The sequence below is a fragment of the Martes martes genome (genome assembly GCF_963455335.1).
Source record: "Martes martes genome assembly, chromosome: 13".
In the NCBI taxonomy this organism is placed as follows: domain Eukaryota; kingdom Metazoa; phylum Chordata; class Mammalia; order Carnivora; family Mustelidae; genus Martes; species Martes martes.
In genome coordinates, this window is record NC_137901.1 from 74,863,121 (window position 1) to 74,877,184 (window position 14,064).

Sequence of the window (14,064 nt, forward strand, 5' to 3'; positions counted from 1 at the left end):
CCTTCCAGTTCTGGACACAGACCACAGTGGGAAGAGAAGGCTGATGGGTTGGCGGTGGGGCCCCGTCTGTACCCTCATCTAGACCCCAGCAAGTGTCCCGGGCAGACCTGGTGGGGAGCCGGGCCCAGGACTGGACAGGGCAGCCCTCAGCGCTCAGTCGCCCAAAGACAGCAAGATGCTTGCTTGTCAGGGGCAATGTCCTGCACCTGACAAGTGACATTCCGGGCCTGGGACTCTGTCCAACCCCAAATCCAGTCAGGGTCCTGGCATTCCAGTCCTGCCATGGAATTCCCCGCCCATAGGACTAAAGATTCCAGGCCAGAGCCCTAGAGCCCGCTGGTCGACTGAAACATGGGTGCACAGAGGATGCAAGCTCAGAGCTGGTCCAGGAGCCCTGTGCCATCGCCACACCAAGCCGATGACTCCAACCGAATCCGGCTCTCCAGGACCAATACGAGACTCAGGGATTCTGTCGGGCCTTGGTTCCAATCCTGCCTTCATCCGGTCCTGGGTGTGTGGCCTCCGGAAACCTAAAATGAACCTCTCTGAGTCTGAGTTTCCACTCTGTTGGAAAGTGGAGATAAAACCTGCCTCCCAGGGATGTTGTGGGGATCAAATGCAATCATGGCTTTGATTTCTCTCTGTCCCCAAAGCCTGCACAGATGTCCTTGGCCAGTCCCGGGGAAGCGTTTGTTGAATGAATGATTTGGAAAGACAATCTGAAAAGTGGGACAGAAGGAAGCCAGAGAGCCTCGCCCAGCCCCCAGCCCCAGAAGCGCCCCCCCTCCCCCGGCACAGCTGCAGCCCCTTCCCAGGGTGGGGGACCTCCAGCCCCCACTCGGAGCCCCTCCCCAAGCCACAGGAAGCCCAGACACATGTTTGGAGGGGGTATTATCTGTGCTCAGTTGACTGTAAACGTTTAAGCGGAATTGACTGTGTACTCAGCCACTTTCAAACACAACTAATCTTCATCGGGGCGACGGGAAGTGAAATATGTTATTGTCGGCAGCAGTAAATTACCCGTGCCAGAGCTGGCTCGTGAGGCATTACGGGCCGCGGCCGGCGCACTCCTTCACCCTGCCACCACCCGCCCTCAATCCATTACCGCAAACGGCCCTGGTCACCTCCTTCCCTGCCCCAGGGCTGTGGGGCCAGCTGCCAGCTGCCCAGGCCTGGTTCCCGCCTGCCCTGGGCTGCAGGATGAGAAGTTGGAGAGGGGACAGGAGGCTCCCTGATGCCAGGGGCAGTGGGGTAGGGGGGAACAGAAGCCCTGGCGAGACCTCTGCCCAACAGATTCTTGGAAGTTGGCGACCAGAATGGGGGATCCCGCCCAGGCAGGGTAAGGGATTTGGTGTGAGGTCTTCTGAGCCTCAGTTTCTGCATCTGTAAAATGGGGATCCATTCATTGTTTTGTTGTTGTTGTTGTTGTTGTTAATGTATTTGCAAATCTCTTCAAAGTCTGGCTTCGCAGAAGACAGCTGGATTCTCATATCTGCTTCTGCACTCTGTTGCAGCATGTTTTGCTGGTTGATGTAGCTGTAGGACACGAGGCCTCATACAGATAGGGAGGTGGGAAGTGGGAGTATCCCCGACATTGACCTCAGATTATGATGAAGCTGCTTCTTTGGTACGAAAACACAGCTCCACAGAACGGAGTTTGGCTGAGGGTTAACACTCATACTCTGTAAAATTAAAACCCCCTTGTCGCTTTTGCGGTTGAAATGGATCTTCTGCGCCTTTCATAAGGTAACGAATCAGCCACAGGGAAAATCATGGTTTACCAGGTTATGCAGCCCCTCCAAAGGCTGACATCTTCCATTATATGATTAAAAAAAAAAAAAATCACATTCTCTTCAGGAAAGACTTTAAGTAGAAAACTGTCAAACCCACAGTGGCAGACGCCAAGCTCTCCAAAATTCTAATTTTTGCTCGGAAGTCAAATTTTAGCCTTGGCAACAAATCAGTTGACAGGCAACCTTGTTCGTTTTCGAGAAAATATCTGCTGAGTAGTCCAAGCCTGAAACGCTCTCGCGTGTCAGTCCGTCATTATTTCACATGACAACGGGGTCCCACGATGAAAGTGGCTGGCAGGCTTGAGACTCACGTGTCGGGTTTTTCAGGAGCGACAAATGGTACAGCGGAGGACCTTGATGGGCATGAAAGGTGTATACTCAAAGGCGGAGATTTTGTAAAAAATAATAATAATAATAATAATAATATAATAATAATAAATTATTAACTTTTACTTTTCATCAGGAGCATGCTCAAGTGAAACAGTTTTTCAGTTTTTAATGGAGAGGGTGTTTGGGGTAAAGAACGCAACGATCTCTATTATAGTTTGATAGTTCAGTGCCGTGGCCGTGATTCATGCTTTGCGACCGGCCGTTATCCGCCCGTTATGTTTATGGCATTAGTGCAAAAGCGAACACAGTGAAAAAGGCTAATAATATCTCCGTAGGATTATGAACATGGTTTTGATCTTCTCGGTACCCTGAGAGGGTCTTGGGGACCCCCAGAGGTCTGTGGAGCACACTTTGAGAACCCCTGATCCAGGCTGATTGGCCCTAGGGCCTCCAAGGGTGCTGGAAGATGAGGCTGGAAAGACCTTAACGAAACACCCTACCTTGTCAGGCACCAGCATCCCTCCCCCATCCTCTTGGGCTGCCTCCCCATTCTGGGGGCTGGTGTCCCCCAGCCTCATGCCTGCTCCTCCCTCAATCCCAATTCTAAGGCTGCTAATGAAAACCCACTGGCTCTTTCAAAACCGTCCTCAAAGTCAAGGTCTTTCTGACGCCTTCCCGAATATAAGCCTTTGGCAGGGATCATGTGTCCTTCCTCTTGAACTTCCCATCCATTCAGTATCCCCCTCTTAGCCTCACCTCATGCCCTGAATTCTGCCTCAGACCTAGTCAGCCCTTGGCTGACTCGGATTGATACAAAGGAATGAGCTGGAAAGCTGGGCTCTGCCAATGGCTGGGGCAGATTAGTGACTCTGGCTAACAGTGGTTAGCAGACCAGAAGACTCTGGAAGATACTGCCATGCATCCCTGAAGAGACGCATATATCCAAGAGCTGAGCACCCGGGACCAGTACCCTGAGGGGACTGGGACGGGTAGGGCCTGGACAAGAAGAAGGGGTTATCCATTCTCTGAGGACCGACCTAGACAAAACTGTGACCTTGGGCGCCTGGGTGGCTCAGTTGTTAAGTGCCTGCCTTCAGCTCAGGTCATGATCCCAGGGTCCTGGAATCGAGCCCCGTGTTGGGCTCCCTGCTCAGCGGGAAGCCTGCTTCTCCCTCTCCCACTCCCCCTGCTTGTGTTCCCTTTGTCGTTGTCTCTCTCTCTCTCTCTGTCAAATAAATAAATAAAATCTTAAAACAAAACTGTAACCTTAATGAAAATTACATTTATTTATTTATTTTTGTTTTTGGGTTTGTTTGTTTGTTTGTTTGTTTGTTTTGAAAATTACATTTAGGTAGGGTCCCTCTTGCTGTGGGACCTTCAGGAAACCACTTAACCTCTCTGGGCCTCAGTTTGCTCATCTATCAGATGAAAAGTTTGGGCCAGTTCCCAAGACTCCTTACAGCTCCTCAAGTTTATAGGTCAGTGATATTCATGGGCTAATAGTGCCTGATGTTGATACTTTCTCTTTGAAGGAGAGGCATGTTCCAGAATTCTGCGCCACTGTCTTTCCAACGTAGCATGATGCTAACATTCCAATGTTCTGTAACCTCATCCAATGCTATTGACATCAAATAGTCTCCAATGCTAACATGTGAAAAGGCCCATTACCCTGATGTCCAATGCTCTGTGACAGCATGCTAGCGTGCCAGCTACAGACCAGTCATGCCAACAGCCCCGGGACTCCAAACACTGTCCCTTCTCGGAACTTTTCTCTCCAGCAACCTAGATTCTGATGGCGGCGCCAGAGAGTGGTTTAGGGAGAGTTTACCTGTCCCCGTCCCCCAGAGTCTGACCCTTCTCTTATCTGAAGGACTGAGGAGGGTCTTAGCGTATAGCAGATGCAACTTTAACACACGTCCGGGACCGTTCTTCCAACTGGGTTCTGCCCCACCCTCCCCCCAAAATCCAAACCCATCAATGCCATAGCCCCGGTTTTGCAAGACTTCCCTGCTCCCCACTTTCCACCCAGGGTTTTGCCAGCTAGAACATGCCAGAGGGAGCATCAAGGAGAGATCAAGGCTTGGGGAGGGACCCACCCCCAAGAGGAGGTGGGAGGAATGTCCTGGGACCCCCTTCTTCTACCCCCTTGTCCTTCTGGCTGAGTCTGGGGCTCCCCGGGGGGCCTCCAGGGGCAGGGGAGGCTGTCACCAGCGTGACCACTGTTCCACCTGCATGGGCCACCGTGAGACAAAGCGCTGGATTGGCTTTGCGGTTTCTGCCTCTCTTTTAAAAAAAAAAAGAAAGGAAGGAAGGAAGAAAGGAAGAAAGAAAAGGAATTCCTGCAAGTTGAACAATCCTTGTGTTGGATTTGGGAGATGTTATTCCGAGTGACAGACAAGGGCAATTATCTGCAATCCGCCAGCAGTTTTAGCCTAATTTCATTACTGCTGTGCAATTCTCCCTGAGCTGCTAGTCTATCAATGTCTTGCAGAACGGATTAGCGGGCACTTTCTTCATCTTCAAATGAATTTTAGCTGTCATGCCCTTGATGAATAGAGCAGGGACAGGAGGCTGACCTGGACCGGGGAGTGGCTGGGGGTGGTGGTGGGCAGGGCGGCCTCTGGGCATGGAAAGAGGTAAGGCAGTAGGGCAGGGGGGAGGGCAGGGGAGGGGAAGGCACCTGAATGAGCCATCTGGCCTTCGGAGGGGGTGGGGGGCCCTCCATGCTGGGACACAACTCCTGGGGCTTTGCATGCTGTGCCTGCCGTACAGGTAGAGCTTCCCAGCCCCTGGGGGACTGCTGAAGATGCCAGGACACGCACCCCGAAGCCCTCGGGGCCACCCCCGACACAGCAGCCAGACTCCGGAAACTCCAGCTTGGAGTCTGCCTCCCTGAGACACCGAGAACCACACAAGGGCAGAGTCCAGCACCGTCTTGTCACTGCTGTGTCCCCAGAGCCGAGCTTGTAGGAGATGCTCTGTCAGTTTTCTTTGTAGGACAAATGATTCTTGGTTTCTCTACCGGTTGGGTGGGGGCCTGGTGCGGGCGTGGCACATGGCAGGAGCGCAGGCACTATTAGACAAGCTCATGATGCCATGGAGGCTCATTGGAAAAAGGGCGGACCGAGGGAGGAAGCAGATGGGGTCTGGAGCACCCACTGTGTGTCAGGCACTGTGCTCTGTGCTTTGACTTTGCGGATACAAACTCTTTGACCTCAGAGAGGTAAAGCTGCTAAGCCCAGGACACCAGTCTGTTGGGAACTAGTGAACCCAGGCCTGGCTGGCCATCCTCTCCAACTCACACGGAACACTGTTTGGGGAGCACTGATGGGAGGTGAGATTCTTCTGGGCAGGGTGAGGCCCTCCCTCCCTCCCAAAGAGAGAGAGAGGGGAGGTGAAGCCACGTGTGGGGTGAAGACCACGCCTGTTTAGGACTCCCTCATCTCCACTCCCACCTAGAAGCCAGGCCCCTTCCCCTCCAAAACTTTTCCAAATTCCCGGGATGAGGGCTGTGCTGGGTTTTTCCCTTTCCTATCGGTCCACCTTCTACCTGTACCCCCTTTCTTCTCCGTGCCCTGGGAAGCTGACCTCCATAGTCTCCCAGGAGGGATCATCCCAGGCTAGACCAGGATGGCTAGAACAAGGGATGTGGGAGCCCCGTGGCCCTGCTTGGCAGCGTGGCATTCATTGACAGAGGCTGTGACCCTTGGAGCCCACGGCTCCTTCCTCATGGCACTCCCTCTGTGCCTCCCCAGCTACTGGGCTCTGGTAACTCCATTTCTGTCTCTTTAGGTCTACAGTGTCCCTGCTGCTCCCAGGCCCTGGTGGTCTGTGCCTTCCTGCAAGAACTCCCCGTCCTGAAATCTCTTCACCTGTGCCCTCTGAGTGACTCACCGAGCTCTGCCTAGATGCTCATGGAGGCAAGAGGAGAGGACACCTGGTCCAGCATGCTTGGCAACCCCTGTCCACCCCACACCTGCTCCGTGGCGGGTGCTGGGCTGGGCTGAGGGCAGCCACTAACCCACTGAAAAGGCTCCACTGCTGGGTATCAGAAGAGAGCTCTGCGGCCAAGAGAGGCCAGGAGATGGTGGGGGGGGGGGGGCCTTGTTGGGGGTGGGGGGAAGTCAGGATTTGAAAGTAGTCCACCTGACTCTGATCCTGCCCTTCTAACCCCCCTGCAGTTTTGCCCCCTCAGTTTTGCCCCAACCAGAAACCGGAACCAGCAGGCAGCTCTACGGAGTTGTACTTTCATGGCTCTCCGGAAAGATCAGAAGTTTTCCTTCACCTTCAAAAGGCAGCTATGGAAGGAAGCTTTATGCTTCCTTGGCCCCCAGCAGGTGGTTGGGTGGAGCCCCAGAGAAGAGCCACCCCCACCAGCCCCTATATCCCCAGGGAGCCTGCCCTTCTCCCAGAATGTATGGGAACAGAAGGAATATCCTTGGCTCAGGGCAGCCCAGCCCCCATTTTACACATGGGGAAACTGAGGCTCAGAGAGCCAAAGGGACTTTCTTGCTCCAAGCCAGCAGGATGTCATGCAGAGTCGGGCCGCAACTCCTAAAGCTGAGTAGCCTTCCCCTGGGCTGGAAAACGGGGCCCAGACCTGTCAAAGGCGGGCTTCTCTCCCCGCTTTCAAGTTCTGGTCCTTTCTCCAGGCACCTGGGAGACTCTCCTGACTTTATTGATCGCCAGGACAGCCTCAAGTCAATATGGTGCACTTTGCTAATTAATCTTTTCCAGATAATTGCAGAAAATTATTGGTTCGTGTGAAGCAGGGGGAGAGAGGCAGCCTCTGTCCTTCCCCCCACCCCCACCCGCCCAGAGTGGCTTCTGGCAGAACCCAGGATGCTGGCCTCGACCCTCAACCCTGCCTCCCACCCTGTACTCACCTCTCTCTGCCTTGAATCTGGGGCAATGAGCCCTGTTCCCTTCTGGCTCCTACCCAGCCCTCTTCCAGAATCTTCAGCCTACAACCTCTAGGCCAGCTCTCCCATCACTGCTCTGGGACACATGGGAAAACACCGGGAGCTGGGATGGTCCTGGGTTCGAATCCCAGCTCCAGCAATTATGAAGCATTATTTAACTTCTCTGAGCCTCAGCTGAAAAGCAAAATAGAATTTATCATTTCTGCCTCCCGGTCTGCTTCTAAAGACAGAACAAAAGGTGGCATTTTAATACTGATTGACTATGACTTCTACAACTAATAACAACCCCAACACTGAAGGGGGCTTTGCCGCCTTCCAGGCAGAGTTCAGAGCATCTGATATGCGCTATTACCATCGCCATTTTATAGAAAGAGAAACTAAGGCCCTAAAGGTGCCCAGACAACGAGAGGCCGAGACAGAGATCCTGCCCTGGGATGCCAATCTCTGCCTTACACGGTGTCACCAAGCCCGGCCTTGTCACCAGGAACAAGCCCTCCATGTGCTCAACTCCAATACCAGAGGGTACGAGCCCTGGGTGGGAAGGAGATGGGGTGGGATGCCAGAGGTGGCGCAGGCCTCAGAGGCACCCGCGGCCTCCCACTCCAAGCTCTCCTGCCCCTCAAACCCCGGGCCCACTTCAAAGGGCCCGAGGGAGTCATCAGCAGGCCTGGGGAGGACGCAGCGTCCTCCCCCACGCCCCACGGTAATTGATTGAAAGCGGACCCTCCTGGCTAAAGCTTCCCATCCCTCTGCGGTTTCTCTCCTTCTCCCAAATACCATGGACTACATCACCTCGCCGGGCTGTACGTACCTGTTCCTAATAAACCTCTAAGACTTTAATGAACTAAATAGCAAATTACTTTTTTATTCAAGAATGAAATTTCATCATATTCATAATTCATATTTTATTTCAGACATCTGCTGCTGATTACATTACATTTAACTAAAATTAGATGATGCTCAGAATGCAATTAAGGCTCTGCCAAATTCTCCGGCCCACCAATGCCGGCGGAGCTCAGCGGGGGCCGCTAGGAGCCTAATATGTAATTAGGAGCTATTTTCTAGCTGTTTTTAAAGTCTGAAAATTAGCTGCCTTTATTAATCACACAGACAAATATAAAGTGGAACCAACGCTCGCTGAAATTTCTAAAAGGGATTTTTTGTTTAATTATACACCACAGAGCGCTGTGACTGGGTTCGCATGTTGATTTGTTGTGCGCTGACATTTTGACAACTGGTTCTCAATTTGTCTGTCGTAGTTAGGCAACAACAAAGCCGACGGTAATACTTTAACTTTCAAAACCTTCAGTGTGCCGGGGAGAGGGAGAATGGCAGTCCTCGCTGTGGGCCCGCGGCTCGGGCTCTGGAAGCGCCGGGAGCCCGAGACACAGGGAGGAGGGCAGGCGGGGGGCTCAGCGGAGAAGCCAGGCGGGGAGGTGGACCCGGGGTCCGGAGGCAAGAAGCAAGCGCCAGCTCTGCAGGGGGCTGGGGGTGGGGATGGTGCTCAGCGTCCTCCTGTGCACCTGCCGGAGTTTGGAGCTGAGACCTCGAAGGAGCCTTGATGGGCTGAGATGATGTCCTCTCTCCGCGGTGTGCCAAGCCTTGCACAAATGCGTTCTCGGGGGCAGCATTCAGGTTGTGCCCCTTCGAGGGGCACTTCTGTGATCCCACTGTGCAGAGCGTGAAGCCGAGGCTCTGTGGCTTGTCGCCGGCCGGCAGTGGCCACGCCAGAACTCAGGCTCAGCTCTGGCTGACTCCAGCATCCATTGTTTTAACTACTGTTCGTTATTCACCTGCCCGGCTCGGCAGCCCGAAGCAGGGGCAGCTCTCCGGGCCCCCGTTTCTTGTTGGCGCAGCTCGGATATGGTGACGCGGCGTGGCGAGGCCCGGGTCTGATGCCATGGCCAGCTGCCCCCTTAGGCACTGACCGTCCCACCCGTCGTAGCTCTGCTGGGGGCCAGGGAAGGGGGTGCGCAGAGGGGGTCATGGTGTGGAGCGGGGTACAACTCTTGGCTGGGTTGTCAGCCCCCATGCACCCCCTGAGCTGGCTCCAGGCCGCATTGGGCCAACACCACCCAGGGATGTCTAGAGTGTCCTTGGGACAGGGGGCTGCCAAGGGCCCAATTTCATGCATGCTTATGCCAGCAACGCCAACAACGAGAGGAATAGCAGACAGCATTTCGTACGTGCTAGTACTGGGCCACTTTGCTGCCTACACTCTCCCACAGATCCAACGAGCTGGAGTCACAGCCCAGCTGGGAGTCTCAAAGCCTGGGTTTGAACCACTTCTGCCCCTTCCTGGCTGTGGTGGACTCGGCCAGGTTGCCTCATCTCTCTGCCCCATTTACGTGAGGATCCTGATGGCACCCAGCTCTCTGGGTTCTGGTGAGGACCGGACTGGATACTGGGTACTCGGTCCAGATGAAGCCTCAGCCAATGGAAACTCCCTGCTGTGACCCCCATTTAACAGATGCGGCCACTGAGGATCCGTAGGGCAGAGTACTCACCCTACAGTATGCATGGCTGAGCTGAGAACTGCACCCAAGGAATCTCACATGCTGTCACCCCAGCCTCCCATTGCCTCCCAAATCCCCACCAGGGAGGGCAGGAGAGGGGCCTAAAGGGGCACCATGGGGACTGGGCTGCCCCATCTGGCCCGCAGGGCTATTTCCAGGGGCCCTCTGGTCCCTCTCATCTCCTTCCTGCCCTCTGGAGGGTGTACCAAGCAGTCTTTGCCTGGACCAAGGCATGAGGTAGAGCCCACCACCGGTTGTTGGGGGGCTGGGGGTCTTCCGCCCCTGTTGGCCCCAGGACAGGGGAACCAGTGCCCACCACCTGCCAAAACCTGTTTTCCAGAGCCAGCCCTCCTGCCCCCAGAATCACCTGATGAAAATGCCAAGGGAGAAAAGGAGGTTTTTTTGGGTGACAATGAAACTGTCAATAAAATCTCAAACGCAGGGATAGGCAATGACTATTTCACTTACTCTGACAGTTGAGATTTTGCTGGGGAAGGAAAGTGACAGGCATCTGCTGACATCAACACCACTTCCTCCGGAGAACAACCCACGGGAAAGGCGGCTCCAGAGACCTGTCTCGCCCAGATGCTGGCTGGGCCCGGGCTGCTGTGGTTGTCAGGGGAGTGGGGGTCAGCACGGAGGAGAGGCCGGACGCCCTGACTTCATCAGCTCATCGTTCATCCCATGACCCCCCTCTGAGCACTCACCAGGCTCTGTGCTCGGGCTGGCAGATGAAGAAGGGAACCAGGAAAACTCCTGCCCTTAAAGGTGTTGAGTTCCATTGTGTCCCCCCCCCCAAAAGACACAGTGGGGCCTTAATCCCTGGTACTTGTGTGTGTGAGACCTTATTTGGGAATAGGATCTTAGCAGACATCATCGAGTTAAGATGAGGCCATTGGGGGGGCCCCGCATCCCATGTGACGGGTGTCCTTATAAGAAGGAGAAATGTCGCATGAGACAGAGACATGGGGAAAAGCCATCATGTGGCCACAGAGATAGAGAGTGGAGGGACACAGCTGCGAGCCAAGGGATGCCAAGGACAGGTGGCCACCGCCAGAGCTTGAAGAGGCAAGGAAAGATTCCATCCCGTCTTAGGAGAGCCTGGCCCAGCTGACACCCTGCTCTCAGACGTTTGGCCTCCAGAACCATGTGAGGATACATTTGTCTTATTTGCCTCCCAGTCCGTGGCACTTTGTTGTGGCAGCCTGAGGGCACTAAAACAAAAGTCACCCATGCAACTAGGGGATTGGCAGAGACCCTACCCCTGGCAGGAGACCATCAGAAAAGGAGTGTACCTCCTCCCTGAACAGAGGAGACAAACTGGACCCCCAAACTGGAAGGCCTCTCCAGGCACCCTGGTTATCTTCCCATTGGTCACCTCCTCTCCATCCATCCCTAAGGCCACTGCCTTCTTCCAGACATTGCTGTCTCTCATCCCCCACTGACCCTCTCCATGCATCATGCCACAGGCAGAGGACTTTCTAAAGCACAGCTGTGACGTGTCTTCCTGTGCCTAATTCCCACCTTGGCTCCCAGGGCCCTCAAGATAAACCTTGCCTTGTGTCGGCTCCAGGTGCCAACTGAACACCAAACCACCTGTGGCTTCTCTGCGCATGCTCCAGCACTGCTTGACTCAGAGTCTTTGCTGCTGGGAATGCCCTCCCTCACCTCCCAGCTCACCCAAAATTCTGCCTAGGGACCTCCTCCTCCAGGAAGCCTTCCCTGATCCCCTTCCCATACACCAGCTGGGATGTGTACCACCCCTTCCTGGGCCCCCATGAATAACTCAGAACCTGCTGCTCTTTCACTGTCATTGCCAGTTTGCTTCTCTGGCTCTGCCCTGGGAGCAGTGGAAGGCGGAGACGGGTCTCATTCACCCCTGGAACCCCAGGGCCCAGCAAATGGTTTGAACTTAGGTAGTATGCTGGCTTCCTTGACCAAGAAGCTCACTCTGGGAAGCAATGTTGGTCCAGCCATTTAACCCTGGGCCAAAGAGCCTACTGCCTGTGACATCCTGAGACTACCCAGGGTCAAGGGAGAGAAACTGTCTTTGGGGTCAGAGGGTCTGGGCTCAAGTCCCACTTACCTGCTGGCTGGCCTTGGGGACATCACTTCATCTCTCTGAGCCTCAGAATCTTTATCTGTGGAATGGGAACAGTAAGACCTATAATTTTGGGCCTAATTATAATGATTATTAATGGTTATTGTCATTATAATGATAAATGATTCATTGTAATTCTGTTATCATGTGGACTTCCATTTCCAAAGTCTCAGGCTAGCTTCAAAATCTTCAAGGTTAGCTTCCCTAACTCCTCAGAATTGTGAATCATACATGCACCCTTGTGAGAGTGTTTTGTTATTTAATTCTCGTAACTATTTGTCATTTAGTTCTTATAACTCTTTACATATTAATGTTACCCTCCCAACTGGATGACATCTCCCTTACCAGCATGGACCATGTCATACTTCAGGGGCCCTTGAGGGACTCAACTGCTGCTCGATTGATTTGAAACCCTCACTGCCCGCTCGGGGCTTAATACAAATTTGAAAAAATCTGGGCACCTGAGCTGGGGAGGAAAGTGCAGGGCAGTGACTGCAAACTGGATTTGGAGTCAGCCAGACCTGTTTCCACCTGGTTCTGCCTCAAACAGGCTGTGAGGCTGAGGACCAGCCATTTCACCTCTCTGAGCCTTGGTTTTCCCTTCTGCAGAATGGGGGACAGAATACCTACTCCCCAGTATGTCAGGCGCCCATGCACATGAAAGTACCTGGTACACAGCACTTAGATGGACGAGCAGGCCTCTGACCTCGGTCTTGGGCTCCACCCCAGCTCCCATCCTTCCCTGGTTGGGTGACATTGGCAACACCCCACCATGACTCCGAGCCTCAGTTTTCTGTTCTGGAGAATGGGGATGATGTCCACCACAGAGAATTGTGTTGAGAGTGAAGAGAAGTTGTGTCAAGCCTGACATGGGGAACATGTGCAGGAAGTGATGGTTGTTATTTTATTGCCCTGAATTTGATAAAAGGCCAGACCTGTACTGCCCCAGGGCCAGGGGCCCCCAAAGTCTGGTAAATGGAGTGAGGAAGGGGGTGTGGACAGGTGTTGGCAGCATCACCCCCTTCCCTGACATAGAGGGAATTCCTATGCCTGGGGCCTTCCAGCCCAGCACTTCAAAGGACTTTAGAAAGGCTATTTGTCTCACCAGTGCCCAGGCAGCTGGAGAGGGAGGGTCTGTTGAGGACCTTCTGGCCCTTTGAGTGAAGAAAAGATAAGAAAGGAAGTGCCCCACCCCTTTCTGGCAAGATCCCAACCCCCACCCATTCCCGAATTCAGCAAACCCCTTTGGAGGGCCAGGCCAGCCAAATCCCCTGGGCAGTAGCCATCTATAATGCAGGCAAGAGGGGCCACTTCCTGTCTACTTTCCTTCTCCTCATTCATTCATTCATTCATGCAGAAAACCTTGAGCTCTTATGTGCCAGGCACTGTGTTAGACTTGGGGAGACAACAGCAGAGAGCCGTGACACCTGCCCTCAGGGGGGCTGGCGGTTTACTGGGGTGACAGGTGATGTAGCAACTAATGACTGCATGATTTGGAAATAAGTCAAAGGCAGAGATGGGAGGTGGCCGACTGTGTTCTAGGCGGAGGAAACGGCAGAAGCAAAGGCCCTGTGGTGGCACTTGATTCCACCATGTCATCATGGTCACCGTCTCTGCCGTCATCTGCCTGGTACTCCCTATGTGGACTCACGTAGCCCCACATATCAGTTTATTTCCTCTTGCACTGGAATGTAAGCTTCCTAAAGGTGGGCACAGGGTCTGCTTGGCCCTTATGACTTCCTTGGTGACTCAGACCAGCGCTGGGCACAGAGGTGTCACTCCTACATCTGTTTCCTGGCTTGATCCCCACAAATCACCTGGTGAACTGGTTGTCTGATAAAGATCACTGAGGCTCAGAGACATGAAAGTGCTTGTCCAAGGCCCCACAGCCAGCAAGTGACAGAGCTGGGGTTCTGACCCGGTTCTGCCTGGGCTCTTTCTCTCCACTGCCCAGGCCTGGTGTGGAGGGGTCTGGGTGGGGTGGGGGTGGGGGAACATGCAGCAGACAGCAGGGCCCCCAGCAGCTCCCCTCCTCCACTCTGTTGCCCGCCCCCCACCCTCCCTTGCAAAGGAAGCAGGTCTAAAGGGATGGTACTCCGGGCTCCATAAATAACCCAGGTCCCTGGGCCCTGCCGGAGGTTTAGCGGCCCGAGAGTGTGTGTGTAATACAAACAGCTCTAATCCCCTGTCAGTTAAACTGGATATCAGAGGAGACAAGCTTCCGAGCGGGGAGGCCTAATTGAATCGAATTGAAAAGGCGGAATGGGCAGCCGGGCCATGGAGGCGGGATGTGGGGCGTGCAGGGGGGCGCAGCTGGCTGGGCCTCCCGTGCTCTGTCCGGGCCGCACTCCAGCCCCCTGCTGCAGGGAGAGGGGCTGGGAAGGCACCCCAGCCAGGGCACT

The 14,064-nt window shown here is 54.1% G+C and overlaps 1 protein-coding gene across 7 annotated transcripts in view; it reads right to left on the reverse strand.

Annotated features, from left to right (window-relative positions):
* Nucleotides 1-1,433: 1,433 nt before the first annotated feature.
* Nucleotides 1,434-14,064, reverse strand: part of MVK (mevalonate kinase) — a 40,790-nt gene continuing 28,159 nt past the window's right edge. For 3 of the 7 annotated variants that reach the window (XM_080821393.1, XM_080821392.1, XM_080821394.1), the window contains 3 exons: nucleotides 11,648-11,702; nucleotides 10,030-10,167; nucleotides 7,944-8,995 (listed from right to left, as the gene is read on the reverse strand). In XM_080821393.1, coding sequence (XP_080677519.1) covers nucleotides 8,962-8,995; nucleotides 10,030-10,167; nucleotides 11,648-11,702 — 227 coding nt within the window. In that variant the 3' untranslated portion in view covers nucleotides 7,944-8,961. Of the gene's footprint in view, nucleotides 2,147-7,009; nucleotides 7,220-7,892; nucleotides 8,996-10,029; nucleotides 10,168-11,647; nucleotides 11,703-14,064 lie in introns of those variants that run through there. The other 4 variants (XM_080821395.1, XM_080821396.1, XR_013967844.1 and 1 more) reach the window with 3 other exon arrangements.